We start from the raw sequence: 12,368 nt of genomic DNA on the forward strand, positions 1-12,368 counted from the left end.
AGCTCAAATAGCTTAAGCGCGCTTGGTAAGAAGCTCTGTTACAAGAAGCGATGACAGGAGTCGGCGTTAGTGGTACTAAGTAACAACAGCACAAAATAGAGCAGGGGCCAAGAACCGGCTAGTAAAAGCCAGGCCGGCAACGGAACTTACGCTCAATCTCACGGACAGTCTCGTTGAGGATGTTGGTTTGCTGGAAGGAAGGGTCAACACAGAGTCAGCGACAGTGTCCGGTCCGGGCGACGTGGAAATGCCACAGGAACGGAAAGAGAGCTGGCAGCACGAGGGTGGGAATACGTACGACTTTGGGATCGGCAAGAGAGGCCTCGATCTGCTTGATAACATGGGCAGCAAGCTGCTTCTGCTCGCGCTCGCGGATGCTGGCCTCGTGTCGGACCCAGGAGTCAAGGACGCTCTTGACCTCGTGGTTGAAGGTGACGGTCTGCTTGAGCTCATAAGCCTCAGCCTCGAGCTGGGCAATTTCCTGAACATGGCATGCATATATGGGAAGTGGTTACCATGAGAATGAGAATTGCTCGATGGCTGCGGAAGCTTCATAAGGAATGCGTTGGACGAGAGAATACGCACTCGCGAGATCTGGTACAGGCCCTTGGTGACCTCAACGACATCGGAAAGCTTGCTGATGTGAGAGATGCGCTCCTGGACAACGGCCTTGTGGTCCTCACGGGCCTCGTTCAGGACCTTGCGGATGGTCTGCAATCATCGACAAAACGGTCCAAACAAAACCAGAATGAGCAAAGGGCTCCCGGCCACGGCTCCGATCGATTGCAGGACTCTAGCGAGGAAGCACCCGCTCAGGCAACCGGGTGCACGGGGTTCAAAAAGTCACTGGACACGACATTACGTTCTTGCGGTCGGCAAAGTACTCAAAGGCACCGTCCTTGCCACCCTGGAACCAGAGGCCGTAGGCACCGAAGATACAGAGCATCTCAAAGAACTCGTGGTCGACGATGTAGATCTCCTTGGAAACCAGCCAAGCAGCGACGGAGGCGGTCAGGAGGACGGTGCCAGACTTGGAGACGGGGTTGTTGCCGGGGAACTTGTCGAGGATAGCCTTGGCAACCTCCTTGGGCTCGGGGCGCTTGGTCTCTGTTTGAGGCAGCAGTTCAGCCGAGTCAGCCATCAGGGCGAGCAGGCGCACCAACGATAACGATGGGGCTTTGCCGGGTCATCGAATGCAACCGATTGCTTGGCTTTGATAGCAGCCGCATGCCGCCCGGAACGCCGTCGATGATGGAGTCGACAGGGCGACGTCTTGGCGATCCTTACCAGTGGAGTAAGCGCGCAGAGCAGCGCTGGCACTGATGCGGATTGGAGAGATGGGTTGCAATCATGGCGAGCCGCAGGTGAGTGAGCGAGATCATCAGGTGTTGATTCCAGCGTGTCGTCGAGAGGCCGCTCGAATGTCGAAGGCCCGAGGACTCAATGGATACTACATAGCAACAACGTACCCAGCGGTCTGGCTGGGAGCAGCGAGTCTGGCGAAAGCAGGCTTCATGGCTGTATTGCAAACGTAGCAAGGGATTAGCAGCTGGTATCGGCGGCATGACCAAGCCAAACTCGCACCCACCGACTATTGCTGGTCAGACTCAAACCAACACACGGGACCCGACCACCGCGCATCAGATGGGTCTACGGCTGCGGATTGCGCGATACCAACCCGAAGCGTTACGACCCAAAACAGCGCGGAAAGACATGGTTCCTGTGGATGAGCGTTGATGGGTGGCAGAGCAGTCGATTGATTAGAGTCGAATGAGAGAGAATTCGGACGAAGAGAGGAGACAGACGCAAGTTGAAATCGGGAGTGTCCCGAGCCACCATGCATTGGATCGAGCAGCTATCCGGATGGTAGTCGAGCGCGGTCGGGAGTAGTGAGCATTCCAAGGTCCATGTGGTCGATCCCGAGAAATCCGCGACAGAGCGCCATGGCGTCCTGAGTGCATACGCCGAGTGATATCTGTGGGGTAGGCCTCCGCCTCGTCCGCCGCGGGGACATGAGATCTGGCAGCATACATCGGACCTTCAACCAGCCGACCGAGTCCAACATATCGACAGAGCTCGACTCAGTCGGGCGCTCAAGTGACACATGGGCCACCACTAGCCCGAGTCTAGTCGAGTCACAGCACAGCTCGGTTATCGGATATCGGTGTTGATGGAGGCTCGTGGCGTTGATGGACTAGTATCGCTGGCGATAGGCGATGGGCGATGGACTGTCTGGATCCAGAGGATATCTTGGGGCGAGGCCACGACAGCCCACGGCTGGATAGCTGCTGCCGACACGGCGAACAGGAGCGATCGAGCGGGCCAGAGAGGGCGGGAACAGGGACGGGCGGCCAGCCGGGTTACCTTGGAATATGCGGTCTGTCGAAGGCAAGAGCAAACGAAAGAGAGGGACGAGGGGGAGAAGCGACGCCGAGACCTTGCCTTTGAGCACACCAGAGCGAGAGCCACACGCAAGCAAAACGCAAAAAAAAGTGTCTGTGCTCTGTGAGGGCGCCTGCACCGTGCTGGAACCACAGCGCGCGAGGGACGGCATTAATTGCTAATGAATTTCATTTGCCCCCGGCTCGAACGCACTCGAGCCGGCAAGACAGCCGGCACGTGGCGCTTCTGTGGCTCTGCGGTTCTGTGCAGCTGTGTGTGTGTGGCTCGCAGTCATTCTGGCGCGGCTGTACGACGCTGTTCCGCAACCAGCTCCAGCCAGAACCAACACCCAATCAGGGCCACAGCCGGCTCTCGACCACCCGCGTCTGCCGATCTTGCTCCAGCCCGCATCAGGTCCCGCCTCGATTGCAGCCCTCTGATCCCAATCCCAATCCCAATCCCAATCCCAATCCCGAGCCCGGCCAACCCATCCTCCGCCCGAGAAATCAGCCACACAGTATGTCGAGGGCCTCCAAGATTACGTTTTACACGAGCCTGGCGCTGACGACCGCCACCATCATCGGCGTCAATTACTGGAAGGATGTCGAGTTTGTCGTAAGTCGATCAATCGAGGTGCCTGCACAGCCGGCTGCGGGTGCTGTTCCCGTCCTGCATGCGATCGGTGTCGATGACCAACACGGCGGCCCACTTTCGACGGAGCGGCCCCCGCTCCATACTTACTCGAATGTGTTTCGTCCCAGGCCCGTCGTCAGAACATCGAGAAGGATGAAGAGCGTCGTCGGCAGCGGCTCGAGAACCAGCTGGATCTGGAGCGCCAGCAGCGAATTTTTGCAGAGTACGAGAAGGACCAACGAGTCGCCTCGGGCTTCACTGGCCCGGGGTCTCCGGGGATACCGGAAGGCGCCCTCTGAAAGCCACGTTTGACCTCCGAGACATACTCTGGGGCGTGTACGAATCGAGAAGGAACAACACCTGATTTTGAAGCCGGTCCATGCTGCCATTTCCCACCTCTGCAATACACACCCGCAACCACCCGCAACCACCCGCTACGGTGGCCATCCACAAGATCTCGCGAATCCCATGTGGTTGCCTGGTGGCACTTTGAGATGTTCAGCGACTGTCTGAGGAGCTATATTACAGGCAATCCAATAAAAAACGGGACGCCCGTGTTTTTGACCATTCATCGAATATTTTATTACCCAATGTTATCGCGCGCTGGCCATGACCATTCGCCACACATCCGACTTTCGCACCGCCGCATTGCGATGCTACGCCCTCATCCATAGCCTGTGTAAGGTTGCCTCCATCTTCAGTGTGTCCAAGAGCACCATCCATCGCTGGCACTCCGAGACTAGTGTGCAGGTCGATTGTGGAGACCGGAGAGCGACCGGTGGTCTTCACTCGGAGGCTGCCAAAGTGATCTGTTTTATTTTTTATGGCTTTGCTTGACGCGAGCACATCACATACTACCTGTTCATGGAAACGGCTGTGTTGTCCCGGTTTTTTCTGAATAAAGTGTAGCATGCGGTGGCCAGAGCCCGTCCAGCATTTGATTTGTTTGGGCTACTACGCAACCAGCCCATTTTCTGGCATTCAAGCTCGATGATGCACGGAGGTAGATGCGTGTGGCGAAAGCATGTGCTGAGCAACCAGACAGTCAGCACTGCGGTTCTTCTTGGTTGGCACTTCTGGCTCGGTGAGGCCGCGCATGAGTCTGCTGTCGGTAACAAGCCAGGGTCAAAGTGCTACTGGGAGTATCCGTCATAGCACTGTCAAGCCTTGGCCAGCTGGGTGTCGATGTTGGTCAGATAGTTTCGGAGAGCTTCTTGATCATAGTCTTGGTAACGAGCAGCGGCCAGGTTCTTGCGAGTCTGCTTGGCCCACTGACGAAGCGGCGGCACTATCTTGCTGTTGCACGATGACGGCTGAGCCTGCAGCAGGAGGCTGAGGGTTTTTGCGGCATCCTCAAAATGTGCCTGTGGCTCGCTTGTAGACACATACTCGTACAGGATCTGGCACCAGGTCTGCAGCGGGCCGGCAACCAGCAGATCCTCGATGGCCTCGTACTTGGTGCGCAGGTCGAGTTGATCGGGAGACTCCTCCCACATGTTGGTGTCCATGGAGTCGGCCAAGAGAGTCAGGATCTTGCCACGCAGGGCCAAGCTCTTGGGATCAGTGCCGATCGTCTTCCACAGTCGCGAGAGGACCGAGAGGCCGTGGGCGTACGAGTGGAACGACTGGAGGGCATCCCGGTTGGACCGCACCAGCGATCCATATGCGAACAACAGGCGGCTGGTCACCCGGATGGATGGTTCGGTGGCCAGAGCGTTGCTCAAGCTCGAGTAGAGGCTATGCTCGCGAATAAAGTCCTGGACCTTGGGGTTGTTCTGCATTACAGATTGCAGCAGAAAGTCGGATGGTTCAATAGAAATATCGAGCCAGCTGCGGGAGGCAGACTTTCCAGCGATGATACACAGGCCAACGGCTTGGGTCCACTGCGATGGCTGGGCGGCAACGGAGACTGTATGTGCGGTGAGATCGCGGGATCGAGATCCGTTGTTGCTTACCAGCGTCAGCGAGCCCAGGACGAGCGCGGCCTTCTCACGGACGTTTGCATCGGGGTTCTCAAGATATCCTATCATGGCAGGGATTCCGTGCTCGGTCCGTGCAAAATCGTAAGCTGAATACCGCACCACACAGCGAATTAGTGCCCGGGGCTCGTATCGGCGGTTGCGGACGATTCCTGTCTTGGTAATGGCGGAAGCGTACGATCCAACGCTCTCCAGTCAGCGCATGATCCATGACTCACCCCAGTCGATCTGGTGGACGGTCTGTTTCATAACCGGAGGCAGAGACAAAAGTTGGCATATGGCATCCATCAATATCAATATCGATCCATCAATATCGATCCACGGCAGAGAGGCCTCGCCCAAAAGCGAGCAGCCGGGATGTCGGATGAATAATCAGGATATCTGTCCGCGATGTCCCAGCTCCCGAATGTGCAAATCAAGTGCGCTCACATCCTCGATGAATGCCAGGGTTTCGAGGATCTTGGTCGTGTCTTTTGTCTCCTGCAGCTTCACAACCAGATCCTCGAAGGCGTTGCGGCCAGGTACATGCTTGGATCTGGACGAGGTTGAGGAGCTTGGGTCAGACGGATCGGGCCGAGGCTGGGGCGATTGTTGGTGATGGTGCCGCTCGGGTACGGCCTCATCCACTCGCCGGATGGAGCCATCTTGATCAAGGTCAATCGATGCGACGGCGACGGCGGCGTGGTCGTTGGGCTGGTCGTCGGTCTCGGGGACGTATATCTTGGCCTCTTTCAGGCCCGTCTGGAAGTTCATGCGAATGTAGAGCCCTTTGGGCACTTCTTGGTCGTCATGGACTGGCTGAAACTCTGAATGAAGGATCTGCGGTGAGTCTTGGGGCTACGGAGTCCGGCTTGACGAGAGCATCACTCTGACTGCGAATCAGAGGCAGTGGCAGGCCGGAAGCTGTTTGCCGGAATACGGCCGCATCCGATTCATCACTTGGTAGGCACTGATCCTTACCGTGGGTGGGGAGGAACAGCCTTGGGTAGCATATTTCATTGCCGCTCGCATCTGGTTTGCAAATGAGGTCGCTCTGTGATGCAACCGCAGCCTCGGGCACAGATGCAGATGCAGTCGCTGACCAAACCCCGAGCGAGGCCAAGATCGCCAAGACAGCGAGTGCGGAATGGGTCCTCATCGGTGAGTATTCAAGACGAGTAAAGTTTGAGGCAGGATGCTGTGCACGAAGCTGCTCGGAGCAACGGAGCGATGCTGGCGATCGGCGGTGCTCGGTGTGGTGCAGATCAAATCGAGCCGGATCGCACTGGCCGGTGGGAAGAGAGAGCAGCGGGTGCTGAAAAAGCAAGCCGACAGCCCAATTCCACGTCATGGTCGCGGCCCCAGGGCCGTGTCGGGTGGCGATTGGGCGAGCCAGGGCGAGCCAGGGCGAGCCAGGACACTCCAGCACCGACTTGTCCCGCTGGTGCAGATGGAGGTGGGTCATTGTTCCGCCGCGGGGTTGGGGAAGTGATGGTTTCCTGGCTGGGTTGTCAGCGAGTGTTATCGGTATTTCAGCGGGCACTGAACGAAACAGAAACCAGTCACCCAGATGAATGGTGCTCACGGACCCATCGAGCATGGCGACGGCCATATGCAGTGTTGATAGCGGTGCTATTCGACACATTCGCATGTGAATCCAAGATCCAGACCATGCGGCCGTCGCTATTACGGCACTTGTGGTTGCGGGCAACAGGCATCGCCACCACCTTTGTGTCGTCTCGGCGTCTCTGCTCTCATGTCCCCGCGTCGCATTTCGCCTCCATCCAACCTCGAGCCCTGCAGCCATGGGCGTAACCTCAAGAAAGCTTGTCGTTGTCGGCGACGGCAACGTCGGGAAAACCACGCTACTCACCGTCTTTGCTTATGGTCGCTTCCCTGAGGTCGGTGTCTTTGGTCTGCTGCTCCGTTTGCCCTTGCGCCGCACTCTGCTCGAATCTCGTTTCGAGGAGAAGCCGCTGTCCATCGCCTGCCCACAAGAGGACGGCTGAGAGCCATCAATGCGGCCACAATATCCAGCCAGCCCAGATTTTTCTGAACCTCAGTCTTACCTGCTATCGACATCCTCTCGCTCGCTCTGCAGCACTACATCCCCACGACTTTCGAGAGCTATGTTGCCGAGCTCTCCATCGACGGTCAGGACATTGGGCTTGCCTTGTGGGATACTGCTGGCCAGCCGGAATATGATAGGCTCCGCCCTCTTTCGTATCCCTATTCAGATGTTGCCCTGATCTGCTATGCCGTCGACTCGCCCGAATCGCTCGAGAATATCACTTCCCAGGTGAGTCTTGGCCGCCTGTCGCACTACGAATCCGGCGCTGACGCCGTTGTATGCCGCGCCGCCACCATCAGCGTGCGGCGAAGCACTGATGCATGTGCGTCGTTTCCGTTCTTGTATCGATTGAACTGCGAACGGCCGACTCATCCAACTCCTCCAACCTCTATCCTCAGTGGATCGGTGAGGTCCGCCAGTTCTGCCCTGATGTGCCCGTCATCCTCGTTGCCTGCAAGGTGGATCTCCGAAACGATCCAAACACTCTGCGGGCCCTGGCTGCTCGCAATGAGCATCCCGTCCTTGCCGAAGAGGTACATTCCTGGCAGCTGTCGGCCGGCATCCTCGGTGCCCGTGCATTGGGTGCATTCTGTCGAACTCAGCCACTCGACGGACTGCATTGCGGGGCCACACCCGTATTTGCCCCAATGACACTACCCCATGTTCACCGCTCCGATGCACTCGATCTCACTTACTGCATCGCATCGCTGATGACAGGGCCAAGCAGTGGCAGCCAAAATCGGAGCTTATTGCTACAGTGAAACCTCAGCCAAAAACCTCGAAGGCGTCCGCGAAGTATTTGAGAGTGCCAGCCGTGCGGCGCTGCAAAGGAATCGCTCGCAAGCCGAGCCCCATAAATCCAAGAAGTGCGCGCTGCTTTAAAGCCTTCCGAGCGACAGGGAGCCACGGATAAGGCAAAGAATACATCAAGTGGATTGAATTGGGGACGACGATCTCCACCATTGGTGGTGAATGTGCTGCCCTGGCCATGGATTTGGGTGTGGGGACGCTGCGGCCAATGAGTGCCGAGTGGATCGAGATGCAGCCGAAGTACTCTGTGCATGGAACCGACAAGCCGCTTGCCCACAGTGATCAATCTGATCAAGATGGGGTCCATAGTAGGCCCTACGAAGTGAAACGGGGGATCAAGACTCGACACAATGAAGAAGGGATTGCTGGGGAAGTGGTCAGCATGGTGCTGACTGATATGTAGAAAAGACCGAATATTGAACAGACTGATCGAACGCCGGATGGCAAGTTTGGTCGACGAGACACAACTCTATCTGAAGGCATGGAAACAGATACCCACGGAAGTGGGTGTTTGTAACGAGACGTGCTTGGCTGAGCAGCGCTGTAGGGTGGCATATTCCGTGTTGTTACATCATTACTATCAAGGTATCATCAAGGGATGATCCAAAGATCATGGCCACTGGCCGAGTTCTTGGAGGCTGTCAATGGCCTCTTCAAGACCCTGTTCTGCAGCCTTGCGGTACCAGAAAACGGCGGTGTCGATGTTCCGGGCGATACCCCTGCTCTTAAGGTAGCAGTTGCCGAGCTCATTCTGCCCGTATCGACTGCCCTGCTTGGCCGACTTGCGAAACCACTCGATTGCTTTGGTGGGGCTCATGGCGACTCCCGTCCCGCTGTCATAGCATCGACCAACCATCCATTGAGCATACGAGTGGCCTTGGGCGGCAGCCTTGCTGTAGCACTCGAATGCATTCGAAGACCGGATCGACAGGGAGTCCCTGGGCAGCCGTTGATAGTACCGGCGGCACTGTCCCAGCCAGAACTGGCTGTCGCTGTGACCATTTTTGGCAAGCTGTTCGAAGCTTCTCGATGCCTCTGTCTGATGCTGTGCTTCTCCGGACACTTGGATGAGGCCCACCGCGATCAGATGCTTGCACAGCCAGTCACTGTCCGATCCCAGCTGGCACAGCTCAAAGAACTTGTGCACCGTGAGAGTATCTGGGGAGCTGAGGGATCCCCAAATTGCAGCGAGACATTCTTCTTCCCCAAGTGGGAAATCTTCGGATTTGGTGTCGCGGATGATCTTGACACCCTTCTGTTCGTCGCGCATGGTACCCCGGCCAAGGTAGTGCATCCAGCCGACCATGTGGGTGGCGATGGGTTTGATGACTGGATCGGTAGATTGGGTGCTGACTTCCTGCCAGCGATTGAAGGCATCGACATCGCTCTGTTCGACACCATGGCCGATGAACGAGAACCATCCCCGGAGAAACAAGATGTGGAGTCGGCCGTCTTCGCTGCCCTGGTCGGCGGCCTTGGAATACCACTCGATGGCTGTGTCGTAGTCTTGATCAACACCTTCACCACTCTCATAGCATCGACCGAGGGCAACTTGGGCCTGTGCCACTCCACGGTCCGCAAGACTGCGATACAATTGGATGGCTTTGGTGTGATCTGGGTCGACCCCGAGTCCGTTGCGATAGCAGCCAGCCAGGTGGAACTGTGCCATTGGATGGCTTGTGTTGGCTGCCTTCTCCAGAAGGCGGAAGATGTGCTGGCGCTCGGCACTCCCTTCAAGCTCATCGTCGTTTTCTGATTCTTGGTCAACTTGGAGGATCCGTGCCAGGAAGTACGAGGCCGATGCATTGCCCTGCTCTGCCCGATCTTCCAGCCAGGATCGGTCTGCTGTGGCTTGATCCTCGCAGTGCAGCGAGAGGGCAATCTGGTCGCTCGGTGTGAGTGCGAACCGCAGCTGTCCGTCTGGATTGCACAAGCCTGCATTCTGACACCAGGTGTGGAAGCGAGGCACCTTGGAGCTCAGGAGAGGCCGGGCTTGTTTGCACACTCGGAGGAGGGTTGCGATGGTGGTCAGGTCGAGGGCGAGCTGGAAGCTGTCGTTGAAGCAGATGATGGTGAAGATGTCAGGGTTGTGGTCGTCAATGTCCAGTCGAGCCATGCTGGTCGAATGATGGACACTGGCAGCCATGATGCGATGCAGCGGGTTGGGATGTGATGAGAGTTGCGATGGCGATATCCAGGCGACGAGACGAAACGAGGTGGGGCGAGACGAGATGGGTGGGATGGAACGAGAGTGGCACAGTCACCAAACCAAGAACATGGCTGGATCCACGGATCGAGTGCCAGTCAATCGATGCTTGTCATTCACATTCCCACACAGCTGTCACTCCATCACTCCATCACTCCATCACTCCACCTCATTCAGGCGACCAAATGCATCAACTATAGGAGATCGATCGGCGACATTCAGGAGCGTGCGATGTCGAGGCAACAAAATATATGATCAATGGTCAAAAAAACAGGGTATCCCGTTTCTTTCTGTATTGACTTTAAATTTCTTTCCGCACGAGCGGTGTTCTGGGCTATTTCAAAAGTATTATGGCGTCTAGCGACATCCTGCGCGTAATAAATGAGGAGGACGCGAGCAGAAGAGAAGGGAGGGGGAGGAGGTTGTGGATGAGATTTAGCGGAGAGGTCCCAAGCTTAGTTACCCCAGGCAGAAGTAAGGCTGGAGAGAAGCTCGCCCTTGTAGTCCTCAGAGAGCTCCCAGAACATGGTGCCACTGAAGCCGTTGGACTTGATCCAAGCAGTCTTGGCAGAGATCGAGGTAGTGTCATCGTAGGCAATGAAACGGCTGCCGTCGGTGATGGTGGGGCTCTGGGCAAAGTTCCACCAGGTGCGGGTCCAGCCGGAGCCAGCGGTGGTGGGAGTGGAGAGGACACCCTGGGAGCGGAGGTTGGTGTACATCCAGACACCAGAGACATAGGAGCTGCCGCAAGGATCGGTCCAGAGAGCATCGAGCTGATCACCAGTGATGGGGGGGCAGGCAGTGGCGTTCTTGGGGTCCTGGCCGGCCTTGTTGCAAGCCTGGAAGAGACCGCCGTTAACAGCAGCCTCAGCAGCAGTGATACCCCACGAGCGACCGTAGAAGGCAACACCACCAACGAGCTGGTTCTTGGCAACACCGGCGGCGGCAAAGTTGTTCATGGCAGTGGCAATCGAGAACTGGACGTTGCCGAACTGGAGGTTGCCGGCAGGGCGCTGGGGGTCGCTGGCACCAGGGAGGTTGAGGGGAGAGTTGAAGTCGGTGTAGGGAACCCAGGAACCGTAGAAATCGTAGGTCATGACGGAGATGTAGCTGAGGTACTTGGCATACTGGGTCAGGTAGTTGACGCCGTTGACGGTGTAGCGGTCGGTCTCGGCCGAGGCAGCAATCGAGAGGATGCGGTTGGGGCCAAGAGCCTGGCGAAGGGCAGCCAGGAGGTTGACAAAGTTGGCAGCGTCGTTGGCGTTGACGTGGTTGCAGGGAAGACCGCCACCTCCGGGGTACTCCCAGTCGAGATCGAGACCATCGATCCAGAACTGGTCGAGGAAGGCAACGACCTGGGTGGCAAAGTTCTTGGTAGCAGTGGCGCTGGCAGCAACATCCGAGAAGGTGCCCGAGAGCGACCAGCCACCGACGGTCAGGACAGTGCGGAGGTTGGGGTTGGCAGCGCGGGCAGCCATGAAGTTGGCAATGCCCTTGGTCTTGCCACTGTAGGGGTCAATGGACCAGGGGGCAGTGGCGCTGCTTCCACCGAAATCGGCCCAGGGGTCGAAACTGTAGAGGGTACCATCGGACTTGACACCGAAGAAGGCGTAGTTCAGGGCGTTAACCTTAGAGATGTCGATGGCGTTGGGGTTGTTCTGGGAGCGGGTGTAGATACCCCAGTCGGGCCAGTAACCAACAACACCGACTTTACCACCGTTGGCGTTGGGGGCGGGGCGGGGAACGAAGGTGGGAATGGTGTTGACATCGCAAGCACCAAGGTCCTTCCAGGAACCGCTGGTGCCATCGGGAGTGGTGCCCTTGCTGACGTAGTAGTTGGCCTGGTAGAGGTGGCCGTTGTAGGTGACCTTGGAGCCCTGGGTGTAGTCGACGGTGGAGTCCCAGAGGGTGGTGCAGGGCTGGAGGGTGCCGGTGGGGGAAGCGGAGGCCGAAGTCTTGGAAGGGGTGGTCTTGGAGGGAGTAGTAGTAGTGGTGGTGGTGGTGATGGTAGTGGTGGTGGTAGTGGTGGTAGACTTCTTGGTGGAGCTCGACTTGGCGGGGACAGTGGTGGTGGTCGTAGTGGTGGTGGTGGAGGATTTGGCGGGCTTGGTGGTCTTGGTCTTCTTGGTCTTGGTTGTCTTGACGGGCTTGGTGGTCTTCTTGGCCTTGGTGGTCTTCTTGGCGGCCTCAACGGTGGCCTGGAGGTGGTCCTGGGAGGTGGCCACAACCTCGGCCGAGACCGAGTTGGGGTGGTGGTTGGCTCCGTTGCGGGCAACAACCGACTGGACGGCGGCGGCAGCAAGGATGA

General features: G+C 57.4%; 6 protein-coding genes across 6 annotated transcripts; 2 read left to right on the forward strand and 4 right to left on the reverse strand.

Annotated features, from left to right (window-relative positions):
• Positions 1-12: 12 nt before the first annotated feature.
• On the reverse strand, positions 13-1,516 carry BJ171DRAFT_581329 (uncharacterized protein; the record flags this gene model as incomplete). The annotated part of the gene is made up of 7 exons (XM_053114095.1): positions 13-35; positions 151-190; positions 299-481; positions 586-711; positions 863-1,107; positions 1,288-1,319; positions 1,470-1,516. The coding sequence occupies 7 exons, from the start codon at positions 1,514-1,516 to the stop codon at positions 13-15; spliced, it is 696 nt and encodes a 231-aa protein (XP_052967202.1).
• A 1,305-nt stretch (positions 1,517-2,821) lies between these two features.
• Positions 2,822-3,586, forward strand: BJ171DRAFT_598702 (uncharacterized protein). The gene is made up of 2 exons (XM_053114862.1): positions 2,822-2,997; positions 3,144-3,586. Exons 1-2 carry the CDS (start codon positions 2,902-2,904, stop codon positions 3,312-3,314), a joined length of 267 nt encoding a protein of 88 aa, XP_052967203.1. The 5' UTR covers positions 2,822-2,901; the 3' UTR covers positions 3,315-3,586.
• Positions 3,587-3,780: 194 nt separating this feature from the next.
• Positions 3,781-6,356, reverse strand: BJ171DRAFT_503049 (uncharacterized protein). Its single transcript, XM_053110834.1, has 5 exons — positions 5,955-6,356; positions 5,424-5,800; positions 5,213-5,234; positions 4,971-5,083; positions 3,781-4,790 (listed from the first exon to the last, which is right to left on the reverse strand). The coding sequence occupies exons 1-5, from the start codon at positions 6,322-6,324 to the stop codon at positions 4,176-4,178; spliced, it is 1,497 nt and encodes a 498-aa protein (XP_052967204.1). The 5' UTR covers positions 6,325-6,356; the 3' UTR covers positions 3,781-4,175.
• A 56-nt stretch (positions 6,357-6,412) lies between these two features.
• BJ171DRAFT_83461 (transforming protein RhoA) lies at positions 6,413-8,110 on the forward strand. The gene is made up of 4 exons (XM_053115920.1): positions 6,413-6,874; positions 7,075-7,272; positions 7,443-7,577; positions 7,762-8,110. Exons 1-4 carry the CDS (start codon positions 6,779-6,781, stop codon positions 7,924-7,926), a joined length of 594 nt encoding a protein of 197 aa, XP_052967205.1. The 5' UTR covers positions 6,413-6,778; the 3' UTR covers positions 7,927-8,110.
• A 354-nt stretch (positions 8,111-8,464) lies between these two features.
• On the reverse strand, positions 8,465-10,017 carry BJ171DRAFT_458814 (uncharacterized protein; the record flags this gene model as incomplete). The annotated part of the gene is made up of 2 exons (XM_053108387.1): positions 9,273-10,017; positions 8,465-8,687 (listed from the first exon to the last, which is right to left on the reverse strand). Exons 1-2 carry the CDS (start codon positions 9,998-10,000, stop codon positions 8,465-8,467), a joined length of 951 nt encoding a protein of 316 aa, XP_052967206.1. The 5' UTR covers positions 10,001-10,017.
• Positions 10,018-10,515: 498 nt separating this feature from the next.
• On the reverse strand, positions 10,516-11,606 carry BJ171DRAFT_458818 (glycoside hydrolase; the record flags this gene model as incomplete). The annotated part of the gene is made up of 1 exon (XM_053108388.1): positions 10,516-11,606. Exon 1 carries the CDS (start codon positions 11,536-11,538, stop codon positions 10,516-10,518), a length of 1,023 nt encoding a protein of 340 aa, XP_052967207.1. The 5' UTR covers positions 11,539-11,606.
• Between the last annotated feature and the right edge of the window lie 762 nt (positions 11,607-12,368).

Source organism: Polychytrium aggregatum, assembly GCF_025602895.1.
Source record: "Polychytrium aggregatum strain JEL109 chromosome Unknown BJ171scaffold_16, whole genome shotgun sequence".
Taxonomy (NCBI): Eukaryota; Fungi; Chytridiomycota; class Chytridiomycetes; order Polychytriales; genus Polychytrium; species Polychytrium aggregatum.